Consider the following 17,864-nt stretch of genomic DNA (forward strand, 5'->3'; position numbering starts at 1 on the left):
ATTTCACATAAAATCAAGTTTGTTATTATGAACTATTCTTAAGTAGATACTTAAACATCGTGAATTTATATTTGATAAATTAAAATCTAACACAAATATGCTGAAGGTAATTGGTCTATTCAGTACTGCATTGGGATCTGCATAGGATCTTAGAACTCATTTGGAGATTTACTCTCCAGCTACGCGAATAGACTGACAGCGAATCCAAAACAAAGAGATTGCATCCTGCACCATTATTGAATCGGAGTCTTTATAAACTGCGATTAATATTAAAAGCAATAAGATATATTTTTTTATATGAAGATATTTAATAAAATTAAGAATAGAGCGAATATTGAAAATCAGAATACATTCATATTTCCAAATGAAACCAAACTTAAGAATTGAATTGTACATTATTAATGTCTACAAATTAAAACAATATACTGACTCAAAAATTAATAATTAAAGTAAGTCAATACACATACATATAATATCGTGTATGGATTAGTAGCGCACAGAATAATTGGAAAGCTTATTTCGTTATCCACACAGTCTCAAAACTATAAGCAAAATATGCAAAGTTGTTTGAGGTTTTGTATTTAGTTTGTATATTTATTTAAAGCATGTATATGTATAAGTAGATGTAAAGATTAATCTAAATGGAAGCTCAATATGGGAAGCTCAGTGTGAATCGAAATCAAAATAAATTATGTTAACAAGCATTGGTATTATTTTCTACTGGAGATCAAATACTAATAAACGCACTTAAAAACTATCACAGGAACATCACATCATATCATATGTATCTAAGCTTGGGCAAATGTTTACAGTATACCTTGGAGAACTCGGTTAAATCTTACAAACTAAAACCAGATGAATAAAGCTCTCAATGTGCAAATGTTGATTATAAAGCTTAGGGGTGGGCTTCAACGGATGCTTCACCAGGGTCGCCAGACATCCTCGCCCTTGTCAAGATTCTCCTGAGGTGATGTTGAGCGCTGTTCGTTGCCGTTGGCCAGGTTGACGGGCTCGCTGGCTTGTTCGCTGGGCACTGGGCTGCTCAGCTGTTGCTTCATATCCTTGAGCTGGTGGCCCAGCTGCTTCATTAGATGAGTGCCGAACTGGAGATCGACGCCAGGCACCGTGGAGAATATGTGGGAGACCTCGTACGCGGCCTGTGTGTATCCGGCACGAAATTTGTCAAAGTTCAATTGAGATGGTGGTGGCGAAGTGGGCGTGGAGGTGGGTGCAGATGAACCGGCGGCTAGACGCCGTTGCTGTTGTGTCTTCAGGTAGTTGACTGTCAGCTCGAGTATGTCGGCCTTCTCCAGCTTGCTGACCTGCTCCCCCTGCGCGTCCATTGTATCCACAATCAGATCCTTGAGCTCGTCCAAGTAGAGATTCATGCGGGCACGTCGCTTGCGCTCCAGCAGCGGCTTGGTGACCTTGCGATAGTGCTGTGTCTTGGTCATAAATCTCTGACCCTCCACGGCCATTGTGCAAATTAGATTAGGTATGTGTGTGTGTGTGTTTTGGTTGAAATGTGGCAAGTGGCTTGTTCAATTTGACCAGGCGAGCGTTGAATGTTGAACGCTGCTGCGAAACGGACACTTGCTGCTGTTCACCGCACGGTAGTCGCTTGAGAAATGATCTTGCCGCAAGGTAAACTGATCCTTTTTGTAGCTGCAGCAGAGTCGGCGTTGGCGTTGTCGTCGGCGTCGGCGGTGCGTACACTTGCAAAATCCTCCCCTAACTGCTACCACGCAACGCTCACAAACGAACAGAGCGAAGCGCATCGGATGAGATCGGGAATGATGGCCCAAGACGAGCATCAATCGTGTCGCTGTGCGTGCGTCTGTGTGTGGTACCGACTCTCTGCTTGTGGCAACATTCAGTCTACGCTGCACGTGTGCAACATTTAAACCAAACCCGTTTTCCCTGATCAACTATGAGATACCCTGTGCATTTCATAAACTCCCTCTTGAAGAGGAAATAATTAAAAGGTTTATGTTTAGAAATTCATAAAATTATATTGGTAATTTTAGAATGAAAATTTTTATTTATAAAAGGATAATTATTATATAAAATAAATTAATATTTGTATATTTTGATATCTGAATAACATGAAATCTCTGAAAAAAAAGTATTTAATTAATATTATTATTATTCTAATATATTAAAACATCAAAAAAGAATAAATAGATTATTATTATTATTATTATTATTATTATTATTATTATTATTATTATTATTATTATTATTTTAAAGTATATATTCTAAAATATTGTATTTCAAAATATAATATTATTTTGTTATTATCAATATTTTAATATATGTATTTATTCTATAATTAACCTAGTGCCGTTAAAATGTATTTTGATGATTCAAAACATGCCTTGGGTATACCCTTTTATTTACAGAGTATAACCATTATTAACCAGCGGATGTCAATTGTCGACACTGACAAAAAATTAGGTAAGGTTATGTCGTTAAAGTATAACCAAGACACTTTATAATACATTTTTAAATATATAAAAAATAAATTAAAAGCATGAATATATAAAAATGTGAAAAATATTAAATTTTTTGTATTAATTATTATCTTATAAATTTTAGAAATAATAAATAAAATAATATCTATTATATTAACAAATGAAAAAGAAACACTAATATTTACATTTAATAACAATATTTAAATATGCAAAAATTTAATAAATTAAATACGAGTTCTATTCTAAAATTGTTCTCAGTGCACAATCTCCTGTCTGATGCGAACAACGCAAGCGCAGAGCCTTGCCAGAGCCAGAGCGCTCTCTGTGTCTCTCGTGCCATTGCCGTGCGCCTGCGCAACAGGAACAGAGCATGAGCATGAGCATGAGCCAGAGACAAAGGCCGAACCAGAGCAACAACCACCAAGCAACCATCAGCAGCAGCAGCAGCAGCAGCAGCAGCAGCAGCAGCAGCAGCAGCAGCAGCAAATCGCACCACACGCACACACGAGCTGGCTGCGTGCAATGTTTAACTCAAGAACGACTGCGACTGCGACATGACCTCGGCTGTAGCTGTGTCTGTGCCTCGCACACTCTCTGGCAGCCGTGCCCCATGCGTGCCATGCCCGTTCCCTTTTGCTACCCTCACACTTGGGCAATCTCAACGATGGCGGCTTTGTTGGTTTTTCTCTGTGCGTTTTTGTGCTCTTCCCTTTGGCGCGCTGTCGCAGGCAGCAGATCGAGACCCAGACCTCATTTCCTCTTTGGCGCGACATTGCGTTACACTGACGGACGGGGACGGGTCGCGCTCGCTTGCTCGAGCAACCACCGCAGCGACTGCCACCCGTACCACTGCCAGCCACTAGCCACTTGCCAGCCGGTGTGCCGTTGGCGTCGCATCGTGAGAAAGTTTACTTCAAGCATTCCCACAAGTATTGGGATATGGTATATGCCAGATTTGGCCCGGTCAGCTGTGGCACTTGCTCCGTTTTTGGCGCGTTTGCAACTGCGATTGGCCCATTGACAAAATCCACCTGCTCGGCCTTCGAGCCGAGGGTGAGTGTGTAGGGTAATCTGTATGCACGCTTGTATGTGTGTTGGCCTCCTCCTCAGAGGGTCGTGTAATCGCATGCATGAAATCGAGAAGTTAACAAACACAGCAGCAACAGCAACGGCATTTCACGATGAGGCACTGATTCCGATTGCGTCGTGGGGGAGGTTTTTGGTCTTGCCCGGGCTGCGAGGCAAGTGCATATGGTATTTACTTGGGGTTGATCAGATGGAATTTCAAGAAGAGACTAAGTATTTGCATATCAAAGCAAAGGGATCGCGAATGCAGCTATTGAGATGTCAGAGTAGATTAAAAGGGATTTACTTAGTAATGGCTGGAGTTGCTAGAACGACAAAAATCAAGGCAGGATTGTTTGCAATTCTAGATTGAAAGAGAAGGAATTACTTATTTTGAATATAGAAAAGCTTTTTCCTTGAAATATGACAACCATTAGTTAAACAATTGTTTATTTTTATTTATTTTTTTTTTTTTTTAACATTTTATTGAGAGTAAATTAATTTGTTCAATATATATTTAGACTTGAAACATGAACATTTAAGAAATATTTATTTAATTAGATGCATAGATACGCGAATTCCTTCGTTCGTTCAATAGTTTCATAAATTTCAATACATAAGATTAAGATCTCAAATACATACACATATAGCAACACATACATACATATATATTTATATAGCACAAATACTTATATGAGAAAGTAACATTAGTTGGAGTTGTTATACATATTTTCCGTTCAAGTTACGTTTGATTAAAAGTGAATTAGCTGCAGTTGTTTTTAATAAGAAAAAAAATGTTTTTGTGCTAGTTTGCCTTATAAGAAAAGGAAGAAACAGGACTAAATTCTTGAATGAAGAGGTACATATGTATATATTCGCGTATAACCATTTCGATTTACGATCTTTAAAACATTTCTATTTTGCTTAAACTTAATTTGCATTAAAAACGCACTGGGAGTTTTTTTTTTTTTTGGACTTATTTCTTATAGTGTGTTTTACAATTTTTGGTGTTTTGCAGTTTTTATATATAAAAAAAAAAAAAATAGTTTGTTATGTTTTGTGAAATAAATTAAGTAAAAATTGAAATGAATATGAGCTTAAGTTAAACAAAACGAAACAGACATAAATAAATGCCATAAATTACAAATTTGATTTTGTTCGCAGCGGGAGATTCAAATGTAATACAAAAGAATAAAAAGGGCAGCTAAATCTCGCTTGCCAATATATTAAAGCTTCTTGTTGTTGCAGTTATCCTCTTGATTGATGAACTCTGTTACAATGGTGCCGTAACGCCGTGGCCATGGTCTTCTCAGGAACTGGTGAGTAGGTAAAGTACGTGCTTATTTATCAACTACATACATAAATATGTTAAAAAACTACATTGATTTGATAATATTTAAAAATTTGTTGATCTTTCGAGTTTGTTTGTTTATCTGTGACAAAATAGATCTTTATCTCTATTACTATATGAATTATCGCTAACTGGATTACTAATTCGTGGGGTTTCTTGTGTTTCTGTCAGCGGTTCTATCTTCTTCTTCTTATATACATACATATACAGTAGGTTTTCGTACATATATCGTTTTCGGCTATTCAATATTTCTCATACACATACATAATATTCACCAATGAATATTCGCTTTAAACGCGTTTGTACATTTTATCGTTTGTTTTCTTTTGTTTCGTTTGTTGTTTGGTTCAGAAACATTTTTTAAATATATTCAGAAAACGCATAACCTTTGCGATTAGTGTGGTACGTCTAGTGCGTGGGTTTGTTGTTGTTATTCATGCAGCTGAAAATAAGATAGAAGAGGCATAAAACATATACATAAATTAAGTAAAAAACAAGAAAACAAATAAGAGTCAAGTGAGTATTCAGGAGGAGTATTTCAGTTTGAAAATAAAATTCCCATCATCAAATCGATGCTGGGAATACAATTCCCACGCAACAAATTAGTACAAAATATCGTTTATAAAAATGTCTATTATCTAGTTACTTAGCTTTGTATTTTGTTAAACTAATCAAAAGTATGCTATGCAAATGTATAAAATATGTATAAAATATCGCTGTTGTTCGGTTTCATTTTAGTCTAGATTAAAGCTATTGTAAAAACTCAAATCTCTCTTTTCAACTGAAATATTGTACGTATACATATATGCCTGTTAAATTTTACTTCATTTTTTAGGTAGTTGTGCAAATGAATAAGCAGGTTCTTAACTGTGGTTGTGCAACATATTTGCAAGTCACATGCGGTTATATTATAATGGCGTAAGCGTTAGGTACATTGAATATTTGGTATATTATTCATTTATATATTTATGATTCGTAATTCCTTTAGCTAAATTGAATAATAAAATATAGGCCCAGGTTACTAAGCTGGCGATTTTGGTAGCCCCGTCGATTGACTGAGTAAATCAAATAGTTGTTAGTAACAAGGGCCGATTTCAGTTTATCAAATATATATCTGTATATATTTTATATATTTATATAATATATGAATGAATGTAACAAGCGTTTACGACAACTACACTACGCTAGACAATCTGGAGTCACATATGTATGTAATCGAAAAACGTTCTTTAAATGCTTCAAGGTACTGATGAATATCGTAAATACAATTCTCAATTATTCCAAATAAAAATTTGCTAATACATTAAAGTGCATTTGTGTGTTTTATAATATCTTTTTGTAGTTTTTTTTTTTTTTTTTTTTCAATATTTTTTTTTTTTGTTTTGTTTTTCGATGGACTGGATTGATAACAAATCGCATACTGATTTATAAATATTTTTTCGTCTGTTAAAACAATTATTTTGGACTTTCTCAATTGTTTGTGAGGAATCAATTTGGTTTCGCTTTGGTACTTGTACAATAGTAGGTTCTATAGAACACCATGTTTATATAGTATTAACGTGCTTTCAACAATTATGAGTTTGTTTAAGTGTGTGTGAGTGTATAATTTTATAATTTACTAAGCTTGTTGATTTTTTTGTTTGAGTATTTTGTTGTCAATTTGTTTTTTTTTTTTTTTTTCAAATTAGTTGCTGTTTAATGTGATGGACTTTCGTTCAATCGATGTTTGGCGCGTGATTTGCTGTGTGAGGCGCGTCGCAGCGAGGTGACGCTGCCCGAGCAGTTATCGTAAAAGTCTAATGATTCCGATGAGAATGCTATATAACGTAATGTTGTGTTTGCATAAAGAAAGAGTAAATAGAGAATATATAACGGTTTGTCATAGTTTAGGTATACCATATATGTATGTGGCTAGATTAATACGCTAGACTAAAAGCAAGTTTAACAATTTATGCAGCTAATGTTCTATTATATTTACATTGGCAAATTACTTACCTTTATCAGTGGGCGAGCCTAGGGTTAGGCTGCTCAAGCTGGAGCTGAGGTTGTAGGGACGCGGTGACGGTGGAACAGGCGCGGATTCATCCCCAGGCAAACAAGTCTCCACCATGGCCTCTAAGCAGTTGACAAAGAGCTCTGAAGATTCGCCCATCATGTTATACTGCAAGTGTAAATAAGAACAATTAATACAATTGATCAGATTCATGAAGTTCAAGCCGCAAACCTTTGTGAAGGGTCCAGCAAAACGCCAAAGTCCTCCGAATCCGCAGCTCTGCAGGAAATGGAGTTGCTGCTGTGAAGGATCCTCGCTGGCCAACATGTTCTGTATAATGCTCTGCACAGAGTTCAGCACGACTTGATCGTGCGATACGGAAAGTATATTATTTATTTTCTGATCCAGCAAAGAGTGTCTACAAATGAGAATGTATGAGATTAAGATATTCACTAGGGAATCCATTAGCAACTCACATCACAGGAAATACTTTGGGGAAGACAACGGAGCCTTCAGCCAAATACTGATATAGCACACGGGTTTCATTCTCATCCGAGGAGTATTTGACGAGCGTAGCCAAGACAGTTAAGACTAACGCTTGTATGGACAGATCAGGAAGCACTTCCGGATCGAGCAAGACATTTGATTCATTGGAGACGGAAGAGCGTGAGCCGCGTTCCTGTTGGTTAGCACAAACAGTTGTTAGATACCTGTTAAGACTTAACAACTAATGAGCTAATAAGGGACATGGATGTTAAACTAGTCAAACGAAAGGAATTTTATTAAGATGTACTTATAATTTGAAAAGTTTCTAATGAAATCGATAAGGCTGTAGGCGAACAGGCAATTCCATGCAGGAAAATGATAGATAATTACAATATAAGAACGTCTAGTATTAGTATTTGAGTAAATATTTCTTGGTGGGGTTTGTGGGCGCATACGTTTAGGTATTAGTGGATGTTCTAAAGGTCTAGAGAGAGATAGAGAGAGAAGACAGAGAGAGAGAGAGAGTTTGGTTGAGCAATACCTGTCGTTCTTCGATGCCGCTCGCATTATTCGGCTCCTTGGTGGTTGGCACCGAAAATGAGCGTTGAGTTTTGAATAAAACTCGCGCATTCTACGATTGGGTTGCACAGTATTGTTGATGTTGTTGATTAATTGTTAATGTTTTCGATGTGTTTGTTGTATAGTTGTTAATGGTATCGATGTGGTTGATGTTTAATTGTTTATTGTTGATGTCGTTAACCAAATCAAACGTAAATCAAAAGTCAAGTTCATGCGTAGTTGTAGGCATGTGTAGGTTTAAATAAGAGAATATGGATGAGAGTTACAAGCACCAATTAGATGGAATAGTAGTCAGCAGGCATATATAGTGGTATAGTTACAGTATATACGAGTTGCGTTTGTGATAAATGTATGTTACGGTTAATTTTTTATTTAATTAATTATTTGTTTTTTTTTTCGAAAACAACAAAAAAAGAGATAAGAAAGAAATGTCATTGAACGATTAATAAATTTGTTATGCAAAGGCGAGATATTCGAGATATAGAGTTGATAATAGGCTCGATAACAGGGATGTATACATAATAGTAATCTCAATATAACAAGTGGATAGCCAAAAGTTACTATAGCAAATGGTTATAACAACTTTTGTACAACAGTTTGATTCAAATATATAGTATACACACGATAATACAATATGCTGGACTTGATTAGCTTACCTGTAGTGTTGGTACTTTGTGATGTCGCGCAAACTGCAGAGCCGACTGGTCAAGTATATCCCAGCTTTTCTGACGCCGCGACAATGGCTGGCCAATCTAGAAGGTGAACAGTATTAAAACATTTAAAATGTAACTTAATATAGGTAATTATTATATTTATGAATGCCTAGTCACTTACAGTCTGCACGCCATTGGTTAGGGGTTCACCGTTTTCATTGCTGCCACACACATCGGCGGGCCAGCGTGGCAGTGCGTGCTTCACGTGGCAGCGCGAGCGCACCTCCTCGGAGACAGCAACAAGTGCTGTCAGATAGGCTACGCTATCCGGCGTCACCTCGAACTTGTCGCGGTGCAGCGGCTTAGCTATAATTCCCAGAAGCATAGTCAGCACACGGGATGTGCGCGAGACTGTGGTGGGTGTTGGATGGCGAAAGCCCTAAAGGGAATGCGAATATTAATTTAATCCTATCATTTATCATTTACAACTCACCTTAATGAGATGTCCGACCAGAGCAAAATGAAAGTTGCTGCGAAAAGACAAGCCCACGGCGTGATCCAGCTGCTTGAAGTGCCACTCGAGCTTCTCGCGCGTCTTCATCATGACCTCAGCTATGGTCTCCGTCTTGTCGAAGCAGCCCTGGGACTTGAGCGTATGCAAGTTCTGTTCGAGCAGCGCCAGACCAGCGCCGTAGAGCGTAACCTCGTCCAGCTGCAGCACTGAGATAGCCACCCAGAAGAGTGCACGATGTATGGGCGATTCGGGGCGCAGCAGCGGTTGGATGCGCGTGAGACACATAACCAAAGCCTCAATCAGTATTAGGTCGTTGAAGGACTCCAGCGCCTTGACTAGAATGCGCAGCAGTTGCTTTACTTCATGGTCCGTTACGCTCTTGCTAATGCAGCCGTAGACAATCAGAGCGCGCGGCTGCAGAGCTGGATTGTAGCAGAATGCGAAACTGCGCGCCAAAGATGTCCAGGTGTGCAGCCACACGCTGTCGGGCACGTCGCGCATACAAGCCTCCATGATTTCCAGAAGAGCATCCGTGATGACCTCCAGCGATGGCAGCGACAGCCGCTCACGATCCGCAGGCAGCGGCTGGGTGACGCGTTCGTTGCCCAACCACTTGTCATTCGGGTGGCGACAGCTGGAGCGGAAGGCTGTGACAGCAGCCGACTTGACCTTGCTAATGCCGAAGAGCAGATAGAACTTTGGCAGCGAGAATTCGTCGAGTGACAGGCGGAGCACGCGCTGGGCTTCCTCTCCGAACGAGGGATTTGTGCAGGTACACAGTGAGTGTATAATATTTATGACCAGCCCATGGGTCGAGGCGCGCATGGACAGCGAGCCAGAGCAGACCAGGAAGGTGATGGTGTGGAAGAGGTAGGGCACCGAGGTGGCTACATCCAGGCAATTATTGAAGGACAACATAAGTAGATATCGCCCCAATATGGCAATGTCATCCCACATCATGTGCTGCTCCAGATATTGAGTGGGATTCGTGCAGGATTTGTCCATGACGCGGCACATGCGTGTGATGACCTTCTTGGACACCAATTGGACATTGGCTGAGGCCAGTGCCACAGCTGTGTCGGCCATTATCTCCACTTGCGGTGAGCCGAGGCCAAAACTAATGGACTTGTGCAGAAAGTTGTCCAAAACCATGTCAATGAGCTCTGGGATTTGGCCAATGGAGCCCCAGATCTTGGCTTGCACCGAGGGATACATTTCCTTCTGGTCGATAGTCAAGCAGATGAGCTTGTCCAAAATCTGCGAGACCTTTAGTTTCTTGGCATCGTCATTTGACTTGCAGAACTTGGTTAGATTTTTCAGCCAGGGCGTCATGTACTCCAAGCACAAATGCTTCAGCTCAATGGTGCTGCGCTGGAAGCCCTGTATCGACTCCTCAAGAAACTCGAGTGTCAGATGTGGCTCATTGGTGGCCAATTTCTCGCTAACGGACTTGATAAAGATGGTGTTGTTGGAAGGTATGCAGAGTCCCTGCGTCTCGAGCAACTGTCCCTCGATCTTCAGGTCAAAGGTGGCGGTCAGCGCACACAGCAAATTGTAGGCAGCTGTGCGGAGATTGGGATCACAAGAGCCCAGGTTTAGCAGCGCCATGTTGAGTAGAGTGCCAGGCACATCCTTGGGTCGTATCTTCTGATGCACTGTGACCGAGTCCGGCTGGCTAAGCTCCCAGCGATTCCGTATGTGTATGATAGCCTGGACAATGTTGTCGCAATCATTGTGAATGAAACTCAGTTGGCCACTTTCATTAGTTATGGACAGCGTGAACTGGTTATCGTCCACCAGACACACTTCCTCAATTTCAGAGGCATAATAAACATCGTTGAGCAGCACCGAATGCGACAGAACTTTGGTCTTTTCAGCCGACGTAATCTGCAGCGCCGTGGGACCAACTTTGATGGCCACTTTGGTGTCCTTGTGACTGAGCTTCAGTGCATTGCTGAATACCTTCAAGTCCTCGTCCAGTGAGAGCGTGGCTCCAGGCAGCTTCTGCTGCTCAGCGTCAATGTAATCGATGAGCTTGTTGGGTGACTCCAAAAACATAAGCTTGCGATTGCCCTTCAGCGGTGCTAGGATGCGATCGTGGAACTTTGTGTACTCGCGCACCCACGAATTACAATTGTAAATGTAGACCGCATGGACATTATCGTAGGCCACAGTGGGCAGCACATAGAACCACTTCTGCAAGAACTCTGTGCGGAAACGGTTATCCGAACAGGTGTGCGTGAAGTCAATGACCACCTCGAAGGGTGAGTGACAGAAGGGCTTCAATGTCAGTATGACATGGTAGATCAACAGGTCCCCATTGGTTTCACCAATTCTAAAAAAAAAAAAAAACAAAATACATGAGTATATGGCACTCATCACACTGACTCACACACACTCACTTGTAACGCCTGGCTATGTAGTAAAAGACTGGATAGCCCGATTTGCTGGTGCCCGCCTGATAGAATATGTTCATGGACTTCAGAGTTTTGAACTCCTCCTTTTCGTGCATCTGGTGCTTGACCATAATTTCTTCGAAGTTCGTTGATGACATGTCAATAGAGCTCCAGCGTGCATACGAGCTGAACATCATGTGAGAGTCAACGGGTTTGTGTTCCGGCGGACCTAAGTAAGCCAAAAGCGTGGCCATCTTGTCAAAGGGTCGCCGGCCAACGGCCTTGTGATCGCGACTGCTGGACAAATAGTCGCCAATCTTCTCCTGGTGCGTCCACAATAAACGATGCAGAGCCAGCACATTGGCATCGGAAATAAAACTCATGCTGTGCGACGTTTGGTCCACGGTCTCGCAATCGGAGGCAATTTGTATAAAGAAGCGTCTGCCGGCCTCGAAGTGATCACGCAGAAAATCGTTGAAGCACAGCATATGCTGCTCCTTGGAGAACTCCACATGGTTGGCAATGTTCTGCAGTATTTTGGACATGAGCATAAGCCCACGTTTGGCCGAACTGGGCACCTGCTTGCCCACAATTCCTAGCTCCTGCGGAGAGACTGCAATAAAGAAATCGTTAGTTGCTGAGCCAATGTAAAATCAAGAGTTGCAACTCACCTATGGCTGGATTAATAAAGCGCAGAAAGATGACCGTGCCAACGGCGCCAATGTTGTTCTGCAACAGATTTGGGAATCGCTTGCTTAGCACTTGATACAAGCAGTGGCACATGGAGCGCAGCTGCGGCGGGAATCGGTCCGAAGAGTTGATAATGGCATCGAATACTTTCTGGGTCAGAGCAATCAAATTGTTGCGATGCTCTTCGATATCTTCACTTGGATCCAGTCGCGCTGGATCCACCTCAAAGCATATCTCCTCCTGGTCATCTAGTAGCGGTCGTATAAGTGGCTCCAGTAGCATTTGCAAATAGCTGGCTCCGTAAATCTTAAAGCAGAACGCCATAATCTTGCTGCCCAACGAATTTCCACGGAAAAGCGTCTGCATGCAGTCAGAGACTTCGACCTCGCGATAAAACATATTCCACAGCAACGGAGAGAGCAAATGCTTTGCATCGAACAAGGTGACTAGAACTCGAGCAAGCTCATCCATTTGAGCTGTAGTCACTACATTGGCTAGCGCCATGGCAATGGGCAACTCTCCCTTATCACTAATCATGGTCACCAGCTGGACAAGTTGCTCGAACCGATCGGCCAACACCGTCTCGGCCAGAGTGTCAAACTCTGTGCCTTGCTGCAAGATCTGGGTGAGCACTTCCATGAAAGCAGCGCGAGTTTGCAAATCGGGATTGTAGCCCAAGTCGATGGAGTGCATCAGGCCAGAGTCGATGTTGGCGCCCAGCAGATTGGACATGGCTTGTATGGTGGCGTTTCTAAGAGCAGTTAATTTTCCAGCTGCCATGCGTGGACGTGGCGGTAGAAGAGGTGTGTTGTTGAGTTCCTTTTCGGCCTCTGAGCTGTCGATACAATCGTTCAGCAGGTTCATGAAGAGTGTAAAGTATTTTAAGAACAATGCGCTCTTTGCGTCCATAAGATCGCCACGATCTGACTCCTCAGGTTGGAGCGGCAGACCACGCAGAAGAGCTGCCACTGCCTCCATGCACGCCTGGTCGAGATCCCGAAAGATAAGCGAAGTGCTGGTGAGTAGCGAAGCATCTGCAGAGCTAGGTGGAGCAATTTGATGCGAGGTTCCCATTACCCAATCCGTTAGGTATTCAACGAGCTTATTCCGGAATTTCATCTCTTGCCGAAAGGCCAAATCATCGCGTCGCTTCATCATGACTTCGACTAGTTGACACAGCTTTGTTTTTATGCGTATAGCATAGACATTCATATCCAGATGTCGCACATAGCGGACAATGCCCAGCATCATGCCTTCAATGCTTGTGACTCCCAAATGCTCTGATGGCGATGGCTGGTCATTGTTGGGATCCTTGCTGGCTTTGGGATCCAGTATGGATTTCATTATGAAAATTGTGTGCTCAATGAACTGAGTGTTTATGTCCGTAACATTCACATTAACCTGGCCCTGCTGATCGAAGAACTTTTCCACTATGGCTCTGATTTGATCGAAGAGTATGGGATACAGTTGATTGGACATTTCCTCGCCCACAAGTTCCTTCACATGTTTCTGTATATGTAGGCCCGTTTTTTCATTGCTGCAGACCAACAAGCGCAGCAGTTGCCCAATGAATCTAAAGTAGAATAATTATCATTATTATATCTCTATAATTATTATTTAATTTTATACGCACTGTGTGACTGCGCAGTAGCTGACATCCTGGGGCGGCGCTGGTGGTATGGTGGACAAGGAGACCGTGCTGGGATGCAGTGATCCATGTCCTGAGCTAGTCGAGCTCGAGTAGACAGACGCCTGTGCCAGTGATGCTACCGAGTTGTTCTGCGACTGTTGCAACAAGAGCTGGCGGCTGTTGCTGCGTTTCTGGAGGCAAACGCCACCCAAGGTCAGCAGGAACCAGGTCATATTGGCCCATTCGGTGATTTGTTCTTCTAGATCATGCTCGGAGCTTTGGTGGCTGGCACGACGTTTGCCCAAGCCACGATGGAACACTTCTGCTTGCGCATCCTCGGTCTTAACCTTGGGGTGAGTCTGGAGCACCTTACTGAGCACCTCCCAATTTCGAAAGGTTTCCTCCCAGGCGGGCTGGACACCATGCACACAGTGCTCGATCTTTCGCAGCAGTGGCATAATACGCTTTTGGAGCTTCCCACGGCTCACGTTGCCATGACTGTTCTCAAAGAAACAAATACGTGTATCCGTGGCGGCTGAAATGTATGGATGGTGTTACAAATAATAACCATATGCTTAGAAATCGCATTTAACTCACATGAAGAGAGTTGGGCTAGCTCCTGGTAAATGTGGTAGTTGGGCATGATGAAGCCCACTGTTAACTCATCGGAGCTGCAGCAGATCTCCGCTTCCTCGCAGAGCAGGCCAAAACAGGAAAGCGAAGTCAGGACCGCATCCAAATCCACGCTCCACAAATACATAAAGAAGACCACTTCCATTTTAATGTGCGCCTGCTTGCATATGGCAATCTGGCTACCCACATGGGCATAGTCTTTGTGCCGCTGAAGAAATGTGTTCCGGCAGATCAGTATTTCACGGAGCCATTTAAGTACATCAGTGTAGTTGGCTATCTGATGCTGAATAAGCTTCTGAGAGATGGAGAAGAGGACCTGCGAGCTGACATCCCAGAATGTGTTAATGGGTGCTTCTGGATTCCAGACTTCGATCTTTTCGGGTGCATGCAGGGCGAGTAGGGCTTCCATGGCCTCTTGTGCCACATCTGGCAAGGTCGTTTGATGCACCAGGCTTACCAGGCCATTAATAAGCTCCAGAGTTGAGCTTTGCACTTCATGCGCCACTTTGCCTTGCGTCTGGAAATGAGGGAAATGTAAATTAGTTTAAATTTTTTAGAATAGGAATGTATGATTGTGATTACATTTAAGAGAAGCGTAGGATCTGCATGTATGAGACGCACTAATAGCAGCAATAGCATCTTATGGGCTGGTCCCTCCTCTGAACGAGTCAGACCCTTTTGCGTGTCCTTGGACTTGAGCGTTAACGAAGTTATGTAGCGCAGTGGTGTGTGGGCTATATAGCCCTGCGTAGCTTTATTCAGAGTATCCGTAAAGAGAGCGCGTAGCTCAGCGGAACGATAATGCACGACGTCGGTCTGCGGCCACCAGGGAAGACGCGGCTGGTTGACAATGCGAAAGGGATTCTTATTTTGCAGTCGAAAATCCACATAAATGTGCGCTAGGCTGTAAATTTGTACAATGCATATAAATATTTGAATTTACATTTAACTTCACATTTCACTCACCGCAACAAGGAGCACACGATAACGAAGTGATAGGCCTGCGGCGAAGAGAGATTCAAGCACACTTTCAGAGCCTCTATGTTGTGTGGACTGATACGGAAGCACGAGACCCAGCAGTCAATCATTAGTTCAATATCTGCATAATTGTAGCCCTGGCCGCGGGAAAACGGCTTCACGGGATTAAAGAGCAGCGCCTTAAGGTCGTTAATGAAATATTGCACCAACTTGAAGACCACATTGTTGGAGTCATTGATATTGATGTACGTGGACGCCTTGCAGAGTTTGACGCAAGCTATGGCCGAGGATTCCGTCACCTGCTTGGATGGCGAATGTGGACCCAGACCACGTTTGATGCTCTCAATGAATTGCCTGGCCGAGAAGTCTTTGTCGCGTGACGTGGATTGTGTCGACTTCGAGGGCATCTTCTCCTTTTCCTTTTCCTTCTCCGACTGTTGCAGCTCGTTGACAGTGGCCTCCAGACTGGAGGGATTTAGAATGAGCAACAGCATTTGCAGGGGCCAAACTAAAGTTTTGCTCTTTTTATTCTCGGTTTTAAAGTACTCAACAAAGTCCAGCAGGGGCTCCCAGCAGCTAAAATGCAAATTTTATATTAGTAGAATTCCATAACTAGATATAAGCTAGCTAACGTTGATATATCGCGATTAGTGCCGCGTTGCAAGTCCTGAAATTCCTGTGGATGATATTCGATCCAATTCCAAATGGCTTTCTCTAAGGAGTACAGCAAAATGAGAGGCGGTGCGCGCTTTGAGCGAAATTTGGTAATTGTTTCTGCAAGGGATAAATAATTAATACAAATCCGAAAGTAATGATATGCTGTTATACCTTGCAACAGCTTGGTCAGCTTAATCATATCCATATCAATGTGTTGTATCAATTCAATATCGTTGTAGTCGGGATTTTCTTCGGAGCACGATGTCAGCTCCTGAATGCGCGCTGATATGCGGTTGAAGACAGCCGAGAAGTGATTCTGGGACAGTGCAAAGAGCACCTTGGAGGCGAGAGCCTTTAGTTGAGCCGCATTGGGATTGTTATCGCTCTGCACGTCTACGAATTGGGAAATTTCGCGTAACAGGAGCTTTACATTCATGGCCTCCTCAAAGCGTGCGGTATCTTTCGTTTGATTCGTTAGGCAGCGCTCCAGCGTAGTCAATATGATGACCAGAGATTCAAAGTAGCAGCGTTCAGGCTCATGACGCGGTTGTCGCGCCTGTAATTATTTATAATTAGCATTTTCCTTTAGTATTTTAAGGACTGTGAAATACTTACAGCCTCGTTGACGCGCTGCAGCATTTTTGTCAGACCGGAGATGACCAGAGAGAAGCGGTATCGAGAGATGTGTATGAGGCATGTCACCAACTGATCCTGGCTCATACGAGCCTGAGTGCCATATGCTCCGATTTTGTATGGCAGCTGCAAATGAAAGTTTTATTAATTAACATTATAAAAAGACAATCTAACAGCTTTTGATGTACGTATTTATCTTAAAGCGTTTGTTTACTTATAATACATTATCAATTAAAATCGCGAATTTGAATTCGCAACTTTATTAGTGAATCGCAAAACATCCCATTAAGGGTATGCGCGTCTCGGCACTTCATTCAACAAATCAGAGCTCGGCATTTCATGAATGAAGCCTCGCCGGCCCCACTAGCGCCCAAGCCCCACCTCCTTAACACCGACACCCACACCAAAACAACACCAGCAGCAGGTACATTTTTTCACTTTGCTCGAAGGCAGCGCGACGCAACATATTGAAAACGCTGTAAAACCTTTACCTGATCTTCGAATCGAGTCAGCAGACCAGTCGCCCACTCGCCAGGCTTTTGGGTAGCCATTTCGCGTTAATTTTACAAATTGTACTCCTTTTTTCACTGCATTTTATTTAATTTAAATACGACGAAATTCTGCTCTGTATAGATGTGTAAAACGATGGTCGAGGTTGCATTGAGAGAGCTGAATGTGTGTGGGAGCGAATGCTAGAGAGAGGTTACATTGCAACGAGGGTCCGGTTACTCTCTCGACGTCTGCTTCACCAAGCGTCAATTGAAGTAAATCAGTATGAATGCTGGCTAAAAGAAAAAACATATCAATTTCATAAGTTTTGCTACTATTTAAATAAAGCAAAATTGATAAATGTATTTTTAAATTGGCAATGTAAGAGAAACTCTTCTTATGTGACGTCACATTTCCCATGTTTATGTGCAAAAAATTCGACCTACGCAGTAATAAACATGCTTCTGGTTGACGATTTGCTGTATCGATACTTTTGCTCTCGCATTGGGATTTGCGCGCACTTAATTCAAATTTAATATTAGCGCGAAGACATTCCAGAAATATTTATATATAAGACTCTATTTTGTCTAATGCGAAATTAAATGAATTTACTCAATCTTTACGAACACTGCAAGAATCGAGT

The 17,864-nt window shown here is 42.2% G+C and overlaps 2 protein-coding genes across 4 annotated transcripts; both read right to left on the reverse strand.

The window, feature by feature from the left end:
- Positions 1-689: 689 nt before the first annotated feature.
- LOC6573666 (enhancer of split mdelta protein) lies at positions 690-1,648 on the reverse strand. The gene has a single exon (XM_001999696.3). It carries the CDS (start codon positions 1,476-1,478, stop codon positions 921-923), a length of 558 nt encoding a protein of 185 aa, XP_001999732.1. The 5' UTR covers positions 1,479-1,648; the 3' UTR covers positions 690-920.
- A 3,020-nt stretch (positions 1,649-4,668) lies between these two features.
- LOC6573665 (neurofibromin) lies at positions 4,669-17,461 on the reverse strand. 3 transcript variants are annotated; one of them, XM_032729737.2, is made up of 18 exons: positions 17,224-17,461; positions 16,715-16,858; positions 16,271-16,655; positions 16,075-16,216; positions 15,431-16,018; positions 15,047-15,368; positions 14,429-14,981; positions 13,835-14,366; positions 12,183-13,774; positions 11,518-12,124; positions 9,095-11,450; positions 8,783-9,040; positions 8,605-8,700; positions 7,911-8,000; positions 7,360-7,562; positions 7,115-7,301; positions 6,886-7,051; positions 4,669-5,332 (listed from the first exon to the last, which is right to left on the reverse strand). In XM_032729737.2, the coding sequence occupies exons 1-18, from the start codon at positions 17,281-17,283 to the stop codon at positions 5,325-5,327; spliced, it is 8,289 nt and encodes a 2,762-aa protein (XP_032585628.1). In that variant the 5' UTR covers positions 17,284-17,461; the 3' UTR covers positions 4,669-5,324. The 3 variants fall into 3 exon arrangements, with proteins under 3 accessions (XP_032585628.1, XP_001999731.1, XP_015022550.1); XM_001999695.4 differs by having other exon boundaries at positions 4,669-6,707; XM_015167064.3 differs by lacking the exon at positions 7,911-8,000 and having other exon boundaries at positions 4,669-6,707.
- Positions 17,462-17,864: the final 403 nt, after the last annotated feature.

This window comes from Drosophila mojavensis, unplaced genomic scaffold (assembly GCF_018153725.1).
Source record: "Drosophila mojavensis isolate 15081-1352.22 unplaced genomic scaffold, ASM1815372v1 contig_16, whole genome shotgun sequence".
Lineage (NCBI taxonomy): Eukaryota > Metazoa > Arthropoda > Insecta > Diptera > Drosophilidae > Drosophila > Drosophila mojavensis.